Source organism: Gymnodraco acuticeps, unplaced genomic scaffold (genome assembly GCF_902827175.1).
Source record: "Gymnodraco acuticeps unplaced genomic scaffold, fGymAcu1.1, whole genome shotgun sequence".
In the NCBI taxonomy this organism is placed as follows: Eukaryota; Metazoa; Chordata; class Actinopteri; order Perciformes; family Bathydraconidae; genus Gymnodraco; species Gymnodraco acuticeps.
The window spans coordinates 8522246-8535629 of record NW_022992351.1 but is presented as its reverse complement, the minus strand read 5'-3'; the positions used below and the strand labels follow the sequence as shown (position 1 = coordinate 8535629).

Below are 13384 nucleotides of genomic sequence, written 5' to 3'. Positions count from 1 at the left end.
GTCTCATCTGCAATGCGAACGTGGCTTTATCGAAGAAGGGTAATTTAGGAGCGGCATTTCAAAACAGTGCACAAACGCTACGAGACGGAATTCCCTCCTAATTCTGCCCAACGCTCCCAAAAGGGGAGGGGCCTGAAAGGACAGCTAAATGCACAGCAGTCAATTTCCACCAGGCCCAACAACAAGAGCAAGGCTGCTACCATAGCATCTTATCGTGTCAGGCACGTTCTTGCGAAACACATGAAGTCTTTCAAAGACGGCGAAGTTGTGAAAGAAGCATTCCTGGAGGCTGCTGATGCGCTTTTGGGGGACAGTAAAAATAACAGTAGCATTTCAACAGGTTTTTGATATAATAAAAACTCAAGTTAGATACCGTTATTAATCAGCTGTAAGTTTTTGTTTGTTTGAACTTATTCATTACAATTATTGTACACAATGGTATAAGAATGCAAACATTAAGATCTGTTCTGTTTAAATTGATTATAGTCTATTATCAATTCAGGTAGAAACTAGTGTTGCTTGCATCCTATTTTAAAAGGCATTTATTTTTATACTCTACTAAAATGCAACAAAAAAAGGATTTGATTCTATTAATTTTGTCTTTTTTATTGCACTTTGGCAGCAGATTCCTGTGTAGCTTCAGATCTGAGTTGTCTTATTAGTAAGCCTCATTTATACTTTTGAAGCAACACTATTTTTATATAATGGCAAAGAAAGGGTTCAGAGTATTTTCTTTTTTCCCTGTGTCATATGTGGCAGCACTGTTCAATGTTTCTTGAAAACATTACCCACTGTAGTATGTGACGTGTGAATAAACTCCAACTCCGTATCAACAACACTGTTGTGTAACTTCAGTTGAATACTTGTATGTGTGTAGATTAGAAAGAGGTAAGATAAAGGATCTGCAGTATTTTATGAAGTTCATCGTACAAAGGTCAGTTTTATACAAGTAGAAGTGTGTATTTACCTGGTAGTAAGGCTGTCAGTAACTACGCTCTTTATTTGGACTGGTAGATCTCGGCAGACCGGCAACTTTAAAAGTAGCTCTCGGTTAAAAAAAGGTTGGGCACCCTGCTGTAGAGGATGTCAGGCTTTTATGGTTTCTCCCCCACATGTCCTGACTTGTCTCAGGCAAGTCCAGACTGTTCACAAATAAGAGGTGAGAGAGAGAGATTGACAGAGGCTGACATTACTTTTTTTAAATATATGTTTTTAGATGCTTTACTTTGATTTATTTCATGTTATTTGCAAGTATTTGTAAGTTACAGTCAATACTGTATACAGGATTAGGGGGCACAGGAAGTGGTTAGGAGGCGGGACATAGATCCTATGCATACTAATGTGATTGAAGCAGCATTTAATTTCTCATTTTTAAATTTTTTATTTTGTAAACCGGAGGCGGGGCGTATGTCGGAAGGGGCGGGGCTTGGGCGGGGCTTAGTCGGAAGTAGGCGGGGCTTATATGTGTGACCTGTCACTTTTCTATGCATACTAATGAGACGAAAGTGGCATGGTTACAACTACTGACAGCTTTGAGTGAAATCCTCACTACACTACAGGCAGCCTTATTGCGCTGTTGACCTGGGCGTAGCTCAGCTGGATGTTCTTGAGAGTCCCTGGCATTTTTTAAAAGGGTGAAGGCACAAGGTTGGTAAGTAAAATGCGAGGTTTCGTTGTTGGCCTTTTATGCGTCAATGTTGGCCCTGTGCCAGGCTTTTTATCACAAATGATGTGGCCATAAACTGTGTCTGTTTGTGTGTGTGTACATGCACACTGTTGCACGTGAACTCTTTGTACCCATGCGGCTTTGTGGTGATACGGATAAGGTCAGCCGCTCTCTCTCTCAATGCTTTGGTCTCATTTAGTTATCTTTACAGTTAATACTACTCGTCTTGATCTTTGTCATTTACCAAATACACTCATTTTACAATGATAAAAAAAGAAAGAACACAAGATATAAAAGGTCACATGTCATGGCCATTTCCACTGATCATAATTCCATTGTTGATGTCTACTAGAATAGATTTATACTGTGCAATTTTCCAAACTCACATTGTTTCGCATACAGCATCTCTGTAAACTACGTGAATTCACTCTCTCCACTAAACGGCTCGTTGCAGTCTTGCCCCCCCTCCCTGTGAGCCCAGTGTGCTCCGATTGGTCAGCTCGGCCCCTCTGTTCTGATTTGTCAACCACCAGAGAGGCTCTGCCCCTGTTGACATCTGCCGTAAAGTGGTTTAGCGGGGGTACTTAGCCCATGGTGTTTTTCGGCTCTGAGCGGAGTAGCAGAAATGAAATGGCGTCAGTAAAGCCATATATGTACGAACTGGAGTCCGACCCTGAGAGTGAAACGGACCGTGATGGACCTGATCCACCGTCCCAAACAAGAATACAGCAGGCGGTTTCACAGTGGAACGTTTTAATTTTGTATAGCTGCTACATTTCAGATGTAATGTTAGAACTTCATCATTTATCTACATCACAGTAACAAGTGTGTCCGCTGACTAACCAAACTTTCCAACTGTTGTTATTTAGGTGCACGTGTGGAAACTGCGCAGTAATGCCTACCGAGGTGGAAAACCTCTGTTGCAGGGAGATTAGAAAGGTGACAGTGTAGTGCCGATGAAAAGGAGTCGGGGCGGTGTGTTTAGAATCAGGTAAAATACATGTCTGCTCTGTCTGACAAGCTAGGAATGACAAGCTAAACCTAAGAGCACACACTAAAGGGTCCGTGTGGCAACACTATACCAAAGGTGAATTATGGTCAAAACAGGGTGTCACCACAACAAATACAAAAACACCAACAGTAGCACACAACATTATATACACCATACATACTTGTCAAGTCAATAGACTATATGCCCTTTTATTTATTCTATAGTAATTGAATGTTTATTTTGTAAACCTCGCCATAGTTGGATTTAATTGCTAAACGTATTATGTTACAAATATCTTATCCTCCTATAGGTTTTAACACGAATGCAAAGTCCCAGAACCCATTGTGTGCATGGTTGACCACCCCGGACTAGAACCAAACTGCCTCAATCCCTACACCCTGCAGAACCTCCACAATATTTATCGGTTTGATTATGGACCTTTGAGGCGTAGAACTGAAGAAGAGTAAGTTATTTTTAGCTATAATAAACTACTACTGTATTAGATGAAAAATCAAATAATGGTTTGCTATATATGAATGATCTAGGAGCAAATAATTCAGGGAAGAAAGGCTATCAAGTAGTTCCATCAAACTTTATTTTGATAAATTTTGATAAATGGACATCACAGTCTGTCTTACAAAACGGACATTTTTCAAACAGCTGTCCGAGGCAGCTTTCAAACACAATGTACTTTGCCTCACTGTGCGTGGATCGTGTCTGAAGTCTAATGTAACAAAACAAAATTAACAATACATGTTAGATGTCAATTCTGAACAACAGTAATAGTAATGTGTACCAAATATACCAAACTTACGATACGTCAGATTCTTCTACAGTATCATCAGGGTGGTAACTCGAATCCAGAGTCTCTTCAAATTCAATCGAAGTCTCTCCTTGTTCCTGCTCCAACTCTAGTCGAGGTCTCTTGCTAGGTCCCAATCCTGGGCCCTTTATTGGTGTAGAGGACAAGGGGATTTCTGTGTAGGTGGAAGTTTTAGTGCCAACACTTTTGAAAGACACCGTGGCCTGGATGCCTGTTAATAAAAAGGGAAAAGTGCATAAATACTATGTACATTAGATAAGACACTAATACATTGTAAAAGGCCAACAACTTGTGTACATCTGACAGATTAATTCATGAAAAATGTACAAACTACAAACAGCACTGTATTTCTTGTAGTCATAACAGTATTTCTGTGATATACAATAATATCAAATAAGGTTTTATTTATAGAGCATATTTAAAAAAGATTTTTGGTCGAGCCCAAGTGCTGTACATGTAATAAAAGCACAATTAAGGTAATGTATCTGTGATTTGTCAGTGTTATAGTCTACCTTTGCTTCTCACGTGGGCCGATTTCAGTGTTCCCCGGGCCAACTGTGTAGCAACAGAAATGGCGGACACTTTACATTCCACTGTCTGTGTTCCCACAGACCGTGTCTCAACCCTCTGAGTTCCCACACAAACAGTCTGTGGACGGTCTGTTGACATCCGACTGTACTGGAGCAGTTGGTATTGTGTTCCTGCTGTGATGTACTCTAAGAAAGATACAACATAGTATTCATACAATTAATTTTGTATCCGAGGAAAACAGTCAATTTCATAAAAGCAACACTTTTACAATTACAATGTTCTACAGATATTCTGCTACGTTCGGTCATTCATTGTAGCTGGCATGAAAACAATGTTTTTCATAACATCTCTAGGTTAGAGCTTCTAGCTTAGCTTATTAATGGTAGCTCGGTAGAATACACGAACGGCAACTGTAATTACTGACCGTACGGTTAAATCACCCGGAGTATACTGTCTATGAGTATTTCGTGTGTGTTTTGCAGACATTCTCCTGCTATGAGATACATGTAAGGCCATTGTGCTAACATCGGTGTTGAGGCTGGGAATGCTAGGTAGCCCTCGTGTTTACCTCGGTAGCATAGCAATTAGCATAGCATAGCATTTACACAGTCGTGGTAGATACATTGTTTGTTTTAAACAGAATAAATACACAAACCACAATAAATACTTACAGGTTGTGTACCCGAATCTCCCGCTGGTCCAAACAAAGTAGGAACAGCATCGTCCTCCCAATATCAGCTTTTGCAAGTCCGAAGCTAAACATTGTTAAGTTTTTAAAGCTTTGGTCCGTGAAATGCCGCGCACACACAACAGTACCGGCTGGTAAATCAGCTGGAACAGTGTTAAAAGGAATGTCAACCACTGACTTCGTCGTGGTTCTGCCTTCGGTACTGCAAACATTGTGGATTTCTCCACACAATACCGGCAACAGACCCTCCGCGACATGACTGGATAGAGCTTTGAAAAGAAGCAGGTTTTACGACACTTAAAGGATAGTGGAAATGGAACCTCAAATAGTTTCGTTGTAACTTATATACAAGCATAATTACGTACCAAAACAATCACACCTGATTAAAAAAATATAATAATTGCCTTATGCATGTTAGAAGCACTTTATTGCAGCTTCCCCGAAGTTTTTAAGAAACGAAATGTTCGACTCAGCCAAACCGGAAGTGACGAAAACTCAGGAAGACGATACGATAACAAAACTATGGCGTCTATGCAGAATGAACGTGGAAGGGCAAATATACCAGACAAAGAAGAAGGATTGTACGAGGTATCCAGTGATGATAGCGAGTCAGAAACATCCTCTAGGCTTTTTCCTACGAAAATGTCGTTTTTAGGAGCTGAATCTGAATCCGGTTCAGTAAGCGACGATGGTGAGAATATTGAGCCAGACGATGGACCATTACGTCCTTATTTGTTTCGAGCCCAGAGCCCGAGCCCGAGGTGATGGTTACGGCATGGGCAATGGCGGAGGATGACCACGGAGCCAGATGATGCACCCCTACGCACAAATAATCTGACTGGTAGGTCCCTAAGCATAGCTCACGCATCTTAAGATCACCTGTTAGCCTTTTACAAATATTATCATTGTTAACCAGTTAAGCACCGAAGGTCCCCCCAGTGGACCCCCTCCCACAGTTTTTTTCTCTCACATGTCTCAGGGCTTCTTAACATGTATGAAACTATTAATGTTTTCATACCCTTTTAAAAGGTAAGAACATCGCTAACTGACAATAACAACAAATGTAGCTAGAAAAAAACACAAGAGTAATACCAAACCTTTGAATTAGCATTGAGCGAAACAATGCTAACTAATGCTAAACGCTTTTTTACAACAACACACGGTGGAAATGCCCTTATTACTATCTTAACTGCACAAACAAGATATACGATTTAAAGCTGAGACTCCACAGATGTAATGTCATCACTGTAAGACCTCGAATTCCTGGAGCTATCAGCCAGAAAAGAGAAAGTAAACAACATCCGGTTCCAAAAATATTACAATAATTACGTCTTACCTTTTTTGATTTGTGATCAAAAGTTGTGTTCAACGGAATAAAAACGCATTCTCAAGGTTAATCCAATGTCGTTGTGTCACGTAGAATTTTTTACTGATAATCAATCATCATATTTATGGCAATATACTCGGTATAAAGTATTGCCGTCTTATAGTATTACCTATAGTGAACATTTCTGAACAAATTTCACCCACTGACGACGAATGGCTGGGTTTCTTGGAAACGCATGAGTCGATACGCCATTCTCTGCATTTTCTGTCGCACTACAGCCATACAAAACACATCTATTCACCATAATAAAGGTCGGCTATTCACATGCAAATGCTATTGAATGTCCGCCATTGTTTGTGCCCGTCTTCCTCTGCTCTCGTCATCACCCGAAGATTCCCGACGATTCCCGAAGTATTTCGTTTCATTGAGAGGGCGCAGTCAAATTGAAAATAAAATGAAACTAGGCGCATGAAATTAAAAAAAATTGTTTATTATGCTTATTTTGAATACAAATACATAAGTTAAACCCAAAATTCGCGGATTTCCACTATCCCTTTAATATGGTCGGCTGGCAGAGGAAGTGACGTCACGCGGTGCAGCTACGTCACGGGGGGCAGGAAGTAAACAATGGAAACTGAGAAATCTCCAACGAGGCTTTTGGGGGAGGTATTTTCTGTGTTAGAGTTTACTCGCTACAGGGTGTACTTTGAGGGGTTTTGACTTTGCAGACTGTTTACATGCATAAAAACCTTCATAACACACAAGGGGACGGGCAATAACCGGAAAAGCATGATATGTGACCTTTAAGCAAACATGAACAAAGTGAACTTTGACTGCACTGCCGGTAATCTTTGACATTTCAGATGGAGCTAAATGGCCTTCCTCACAACAGGCAGCCTTATCTCGCTGTCGCCCTGGACGAAGCACAGCTGGATGTCCTTGGGCAGCGAGTAAAAAACAAGTCCCTGTCAGTTTTGGAGAGGGTAAAAGCACAATGTTGGTACGTGGGATTATTTGTTTGGCCTCAGTTTGAGCCAGACTCTTTATCTCAAACTCTAAAGCCATAAACTGTGTGTGTGTTCCTCAGGTGTTCCGGTCCCAGGGTGAAGAGCGTCCTGCTGGGCTTCTTTCCTATCCTGTCATGGCTGCCTGATTACTCCATCAGAGAAAACGCCATTGGAGACCTGGTGTCTGGAGTCAGTGTGGGGATCATACATCTGCCAACAGGTGGGGATGCTGCAGCAGAGGATAATCACGTAAAGAGTCTTAACATGTTTTAAATGACAACAAGCTGCATAACACAACAGCTTCACACTACTTCAGCTATACCTGCAGGATGGAAGGGTGGAAATTGAGAGTATACGACTCTAGCTGCCATGTGTTATAACCCTGAGCTTGTTGTAACCTACTTTATTTTGTTGATATGAAGAGAAAGTCTCATCAACACATGTATAGCCACCACTCAGACAAGCAAATGGCTTTTAAGCTCCCTTGATATAAAAAATGATATGAAATTTATTTTTCGTATTGAGCTGGTCATCACCCATAGTATTTCATCTAAATCTAGCCCAACAAGATAAGATAAGATATCATTTATTAATCCCAAATTGTGAAATGTTTTTGTTGAAGAAAACAATCTGTTAACTATGACAGATACAACAATATTAGGGCTAAATTACAGCTAACACAATATAAAAGTAGGATATTATTTACATTTAGTGTGCAAGAATGGCATAATAAATGAATTATAAATGTCCAGTGTGAAGTTATAAGTCAAGTTAACAAAAGAGAAACTGGAGCTATGAGTTCTCGAAGTGATTTTGTATTGCAGTGGGCAGGAATGTTGACCAAGTTGTTAAGTGGTAAAAATGTTAATACAGATTCAGCGCTGTAAGCTCCTGCAAAGGCCAATGAATGAATATCTGTGAAGCTTACTGTTTTTATAGGACACATCTCCACCTCTCCTCTTCTCTCCCAGGTATGGCCAACGCCATGGTGGTGGGAGTTCCTCCTGCGTTTGGTCTCTACACCTCTCTCTATCCTCTGATCATCTACTTCATCTTCGGCACCTCGAGACACCTCTCCATCGGTTAATGTCTACCTTAATCTTTATGAAAAGGCGTTCTTATCTACTGCCTGGTTCAGTCTTCCATGAGTGCTTTGTTCATGAGCCCTACCTGAAACGTATGGAACATTAATACAAAATATGTCTATAAACTAAAGAAAAAAACTGATATAAAGTAAAAAAGGCAAGTAGTATAAATATAAAGTTATATTCATAGTATATATCCATGTGATAAACAACAATTTTGAACCTTAAACTCTACTGAAAAGCGAGTAAAGGAGTTGTTTACAAAGTGTGTGTGTGTTTATGTGTTGCAGGTACTTTTGCCGTCCTGGCCATCATGATCGGGTCTGTGACAGCCAACGTGGAGTCGGTTAGCAACATCAACGGAGACAGTCAGGCTGATGTTGAAGCGGCCAAAGTGAATGTGGCTTTACAAGTCACCTTCCTCTCTGGCCTCATACAGGTAAACACACACACACACACACACACACACACACACACACACACACACACACACACACACACACACACACACACACACACACACACACACACACACCAGTGGTTCTCAAACTTTTTTCAATCATGTATCCCCTTTGAAAAAAAAATTCAGCCAAGTACCCCCTGATCAGCGCAAAAACAATTTGTTAAGGAAAAAATGCCTATATAAAGAGGTACAGTACAGCGCTGCACCATCAGTGTCTGAGAAACACTTAAATGCTACATTTCAAATGTTTACAATCCATCACTAAATTCATGGCAAACCAATTTTAACATCATGCAATAACACTAAGACAACATTAGTTACATTGAACTGATCTTTTTAATAAGTTGTACTTACAATGTAGTGAAACATGGGCTTGAGCTTCACTGAGGATCTTTGTCATTCTGGGAGGCAAACTGCAGTTATTACACTTCGCGTTTTGAAATATGTGTAACTGTTAATATAAAAACCACACTGCTCAAACTTCGTTACTTTTCCTGAAATTGGTATATTTGTATATGTATTTATTTTGGGGCGTGGGGAATGAAGAGAAACAAATATATGAGCATTTTATGAGCATGGGATTTTGACCCCTATAAACATATGCATAATGCTGTGCTATACTTTGCGGCCACACGCCGTTGTCAAGCAACGCTTATGTCCTTTTGAAAAGCAGGCAGTCATATCATTAACTAGAACTAGCTAGATCTGATAGATTTGGACATAGACGCGAGTGAAGTATAACCGGACGCTAGAGAGAGATCAGGGGCCTCATTTATAAAGCGATATACGCTCAAAAAATGGCGTACGCCAGTTTCTACGCAAAGTTTGCGATTTATAAAATACTAACTTGACGGGAAAACGTGCGGTCCTCCACGCAAACTCTAACCCATGCGTACGCACTAAGCACAAAAACGGGAGAGACGAGAAACTGCGACACCGTTGGCAGAAGGAAGAATGGAGAGAAATATGTGGAAATAATACCATAAATAAAATGTTACCTCTCATTTATCATATATGAAGAATTCATTTTCAAACATTGATTAAAGCCAATCTTAAAATGATTAAACAAACGCCTGTTTGCGACTCCTCAGTGCACACAAAAACATAACTTGGAGAAATAAATAAATACGGATATGTTATTTAAAACCACCTGGAATATGTTGTGTTAATGTTATGAAATGTTTTCTCATAAATGATGCGGTAAGCAGGAGGACAGAATTACTTCTAAACTGACGCCGTGTTGCATTTCTATAGGTTGTAGATACGAGCATGGTTTTATATAGGCTACTATCACGTTTAATCGTGTTTTATGCCGTTTGCTAAGACTTGATAAGTCGCTCGTAAAACACAGGAGGTATGGAAGCTAAGAACACCTATGTGGTCAATTGTAGAGCTAATATAACACAACACATTAGTTGTATGCGGGGGGTTGAGACGCACAGGCTGCAGTGGAGAGGCTGCGCACAGCTGATCGACAGCTGGGACACAAACCACCAAAAAATACAAACAAATAATTCAGATCCAGTCGTCATGACTCCACACCGGGGGGATTCCCCGTTCACTTCTTACAGTTTCTCATCAAGGGGGTGTCTCCTGTCCCCGGTACAAACACACTGCCTGAGGAAGGATGTGTATTGTTTTTGTCATGAACCTTTTTCGGGCCATTTATTTATTTATTTTGGTGACGGTCCGACCTCCATGCTGCTACTCTGGTTCAAACTGCATCCACCAAACAATATGATTTATCTCGACCTCCCCAAAATAACCAGAATCTGACACGGTGTGAGATGTCTTTTTTAGCTGTTCTGTCGTCATTTCCTGCGATCTTCTTCATAAAGTCAGTCAGAATTAATGAATGAATGGGCGTTTCTTTGACTATTTATAGGCAAATATGGGCGTTATGTGAAGCCCGCAAAAGCTGCACTGCATTTCGAGTCGGTTGTGATTTATAAAGGGAAACCGGCGTAAGTGCTGTACGCACTTTCCTCGCCGGTGCGCAATGTTTAGTGAATCGGGAAGTGGCGGAAAATGTATGGACCTATTTTTCGGATTTCTACTACGTAAGCAACCTTCCCACGTGAATCCTACGCAGGGCGTTATACATGAGGCCCCAGGGGCCTCGTTTTTAAAGGGATATACGCTCAAAACAATTCGAATTTTTAGCCTTATAGAAGTGGCAAAGGGGCAACAGGTCATGGTGGTGGGCTGTTACAGACCCCCCTCAGCTGGCAAGGACTCCTTCTCTTCGCTAGCAAATCTTTTATCGCAACTAGACTACAAGGAAATAGTGCTACTTGGAGATTTTAACTGGGACTGGTTAACTGCAGTGTCAGAGGATTTTAAAAACCTTTGTATCTCTTTGAATGTTACTCAGATTGTTGACAGTCCTACTCGCCCTAACATTAAGTCCCCTAATAAATCCTCCCTAATTGATCTCATTTTAACTAATGCTCCCTATAAATACTTATCTGTGGGAGTGTTTGCGAATGATTTGAGTGATCACTGTGTTGTAGCCACAATTAGGGACACTAAGGTTCAAAAGGTTAAACCTCGTATTATTATTAAGAGAGACATAAAACATTTTGTGGAGCAGGGTTTTGTTCATGATCTGTTTGGGTTGGATTGGGGAAAAATAGATCTGTGTGCTGATGTAGAAACTGCATGGTCTTATTTTTATCTTGGTTTTATGGAGATCATTGATAGACATGCACCCCTGCGTAAATTTAGAGTGAAGGGACGAGACAATCCTTGGTTTTCTGCTGAACTGTCCAGTCTCCTTCATGAGAGAAACAAGGCCTGGGCAAAGCCTAGGTAATCAGGCTCAGAGGTAGAATGGCTGCGTTTTAGGCAGCTAAGGAATAGCTTCACTTCAAATGTCAAAAGTGCAAAGTCGAAGTACTATTTGTCAGTTACCAAAGAAAACCTAAATAATCCTAGGAAATTTTGGAAAGCCATAAAATCGATATCCACTGGTGAGATCCGTAATGAGCTACCTCCGTGCCTTACCACAGCATCTGGCTCTATATCGGACAGGGCTACTATGCTAAATTGCTTTAATGAGCATTTTGTGTCCTGCGGTTCTATCTTTGATTCTGTTTCTAACTCTGCTTCTGTGAACACCCCAATCCGTGACTCTGAACAATGTGGTCTGGAAAACCCTTTCAGTTTTACTCCTTTTACTGTCAATGTTGTTCATGAAGCCTTATCTAAGCTAGATCCTAAGAAACCGGCTGGCCCGGACAACGTAGAACCTTTCTTTTTAAAGATAGCTGCAGATTTTATTGCTCTTCCTCTCACTACTCTTTTTAACCTCTCCCTCAGCACAAATGCAATTCCAAAAGTATGGAAGTCAGCTTATGTCTTGCCTTTGCTAAAAGGAGGGGAGGCAACTATTTTAAATAACTATAGGCCAATCTCTAAATTGTCAGTTCTGGCGAAGGTGCTCGAACGCCTAGTGAGTGAACAGGTAAAGGAGTTTTTATGTAAAAATGATATCCTGTCTAAACATCAGTCAGGCTTCAGAAAGCAACACAGCACCATCACTGCCACAATGAAAGTGGTGAATGACATTACGAGTATTTTAGATAATAAGCAGAGTTGTGCAGCTCTATTTATTTACCTTTCCAAAGCGTTTGATACCGTCGATCATCGCATCTTAAAGCAGAGGCTACTCAGTATTGGCATATCCAGCCATGCAGTGGGTTGGTTTGTGAACTACCTCTCTGAAAGGGAAGCGGGGGGGCCAGGGGGCCATTGGCCCCCCCACTTTTCAGCCCTGCCCCACATTTTCGCAGCAGCAGATGCCGCGGAAAACTGTACAAATCCCGTTTCAATAATTCCCCTCTACTCTAAAGTCGCATCTAAAACGCCATCTGATCTAGCTGTGTATATTTTGTTATTTTTGATTGTTATATTCAATCTCACTAGCTACAGGCATGTTTGAAGCTTGTAAAGGGTAGATGACAGCTCTCACCACTCTGCTGTTCCTCAGCGCCGCTCCCCCTCCCTCTCGCTGAAATTATGAATGTAAGGCGTATAGTAATCATAGATAACACGGCAGGGTCCGTTACAGTTTGTTTTTATCTGATTTCAAATAAGCAAAGTCTTGGCTTTCAGAATATTCAACTTGTTTCGGCAAATTCAGATGATAAATACAACTTTGAAGCTTTTAACGGCATAATTACAAGCGGAGAACGGAGTAATTTAACGTCACTGCAGGCATAACAACAGCCGGTGTTTCTCGTGAGTGTTTTCCCCGGGAAACAAACACAATACACACAAACGCAAAAATACACAAACACACACGTATATACACGCGGCGCGGAACACTGTACAAATCCCGTTTCAATAATTCCCCTCTACTCTAAAGTCGCATCTAAAACGCGATCTGATCTAGCTGTGTATATTTATACCCTGACATCCACATCTCCGGAGCCTGGACCTTCTTCAAACAGCGAAGCCAGATGAACCCAAAAGCAGCAGCTCTGCGGCCGCAGAAACTGTCAAAACCGCCGCCGCCCCCACCGCCGCCGTTGTTGAACCGAAACAGGCTGGTTCTGACTGCATGGAGGTTTGTTGTCGGGACATTGAGGCGGGTAAAGTTGTACAGCTAACTATCGGAAAAAAGGAGACCGCTAGTAGATTATTTGGGCAAAGAGAAAGGTAGCCTACTTCAACGCAGAATGGTACAAAAACAGAGAGTGGTTAATTCTTTGAAAAACCACTAAACGATAGTGATAAATTGCAATGTTAACAACCTCATGATAACCTCATTTTTTTTGTACTTAGGATCATACCTGTGTT

At 41.0% G+C, this 13384-nt stretch overlaps 1 protein-coding gene and 1 long non-coding RNA gene across 2 annotated transcripts in view; one reads left to right on the top strand and one right to left on the bottom strand.

Moving 5' to 3' along the window:
* The first annotated feature begins 1561 nt into the window (after positions 1–1561).
* Positions 1562–13384, top strand: part of LOC117541873 (solute carrier family 26 member 6-like) — a 23371-nt gene continuing 11548 nt past the window's right edge. Inside the window, 5 exon segments of the mRNA XM_034209141.1 lie at positions 1562–1647; positions 6890–7026; positions 7114–7253; positions 8005–8115; positions 8409–8557. Of these exon segments, the coding sequence (XP_034065032.1) occupies positions 6890–7026; positions 7114–7253; positions 8005–8115; positions 8409–8557 (537 nt within the window). The 5' untranslated portion in view covers positions 1562–1647.
* LOC117541875 lies at positions 3236–4144 on the bottom strand. Its single transcript, XR_004568353.1, has 3 exons — positions 3993–4144; positions 3472–3691; positions 3236–3381 (listed from the first exon to the last, which is right to left on the bottom strand). It is a non-coding gene; the product is annotated as an uncharacterized LOC117541875 (long non-coding RNA).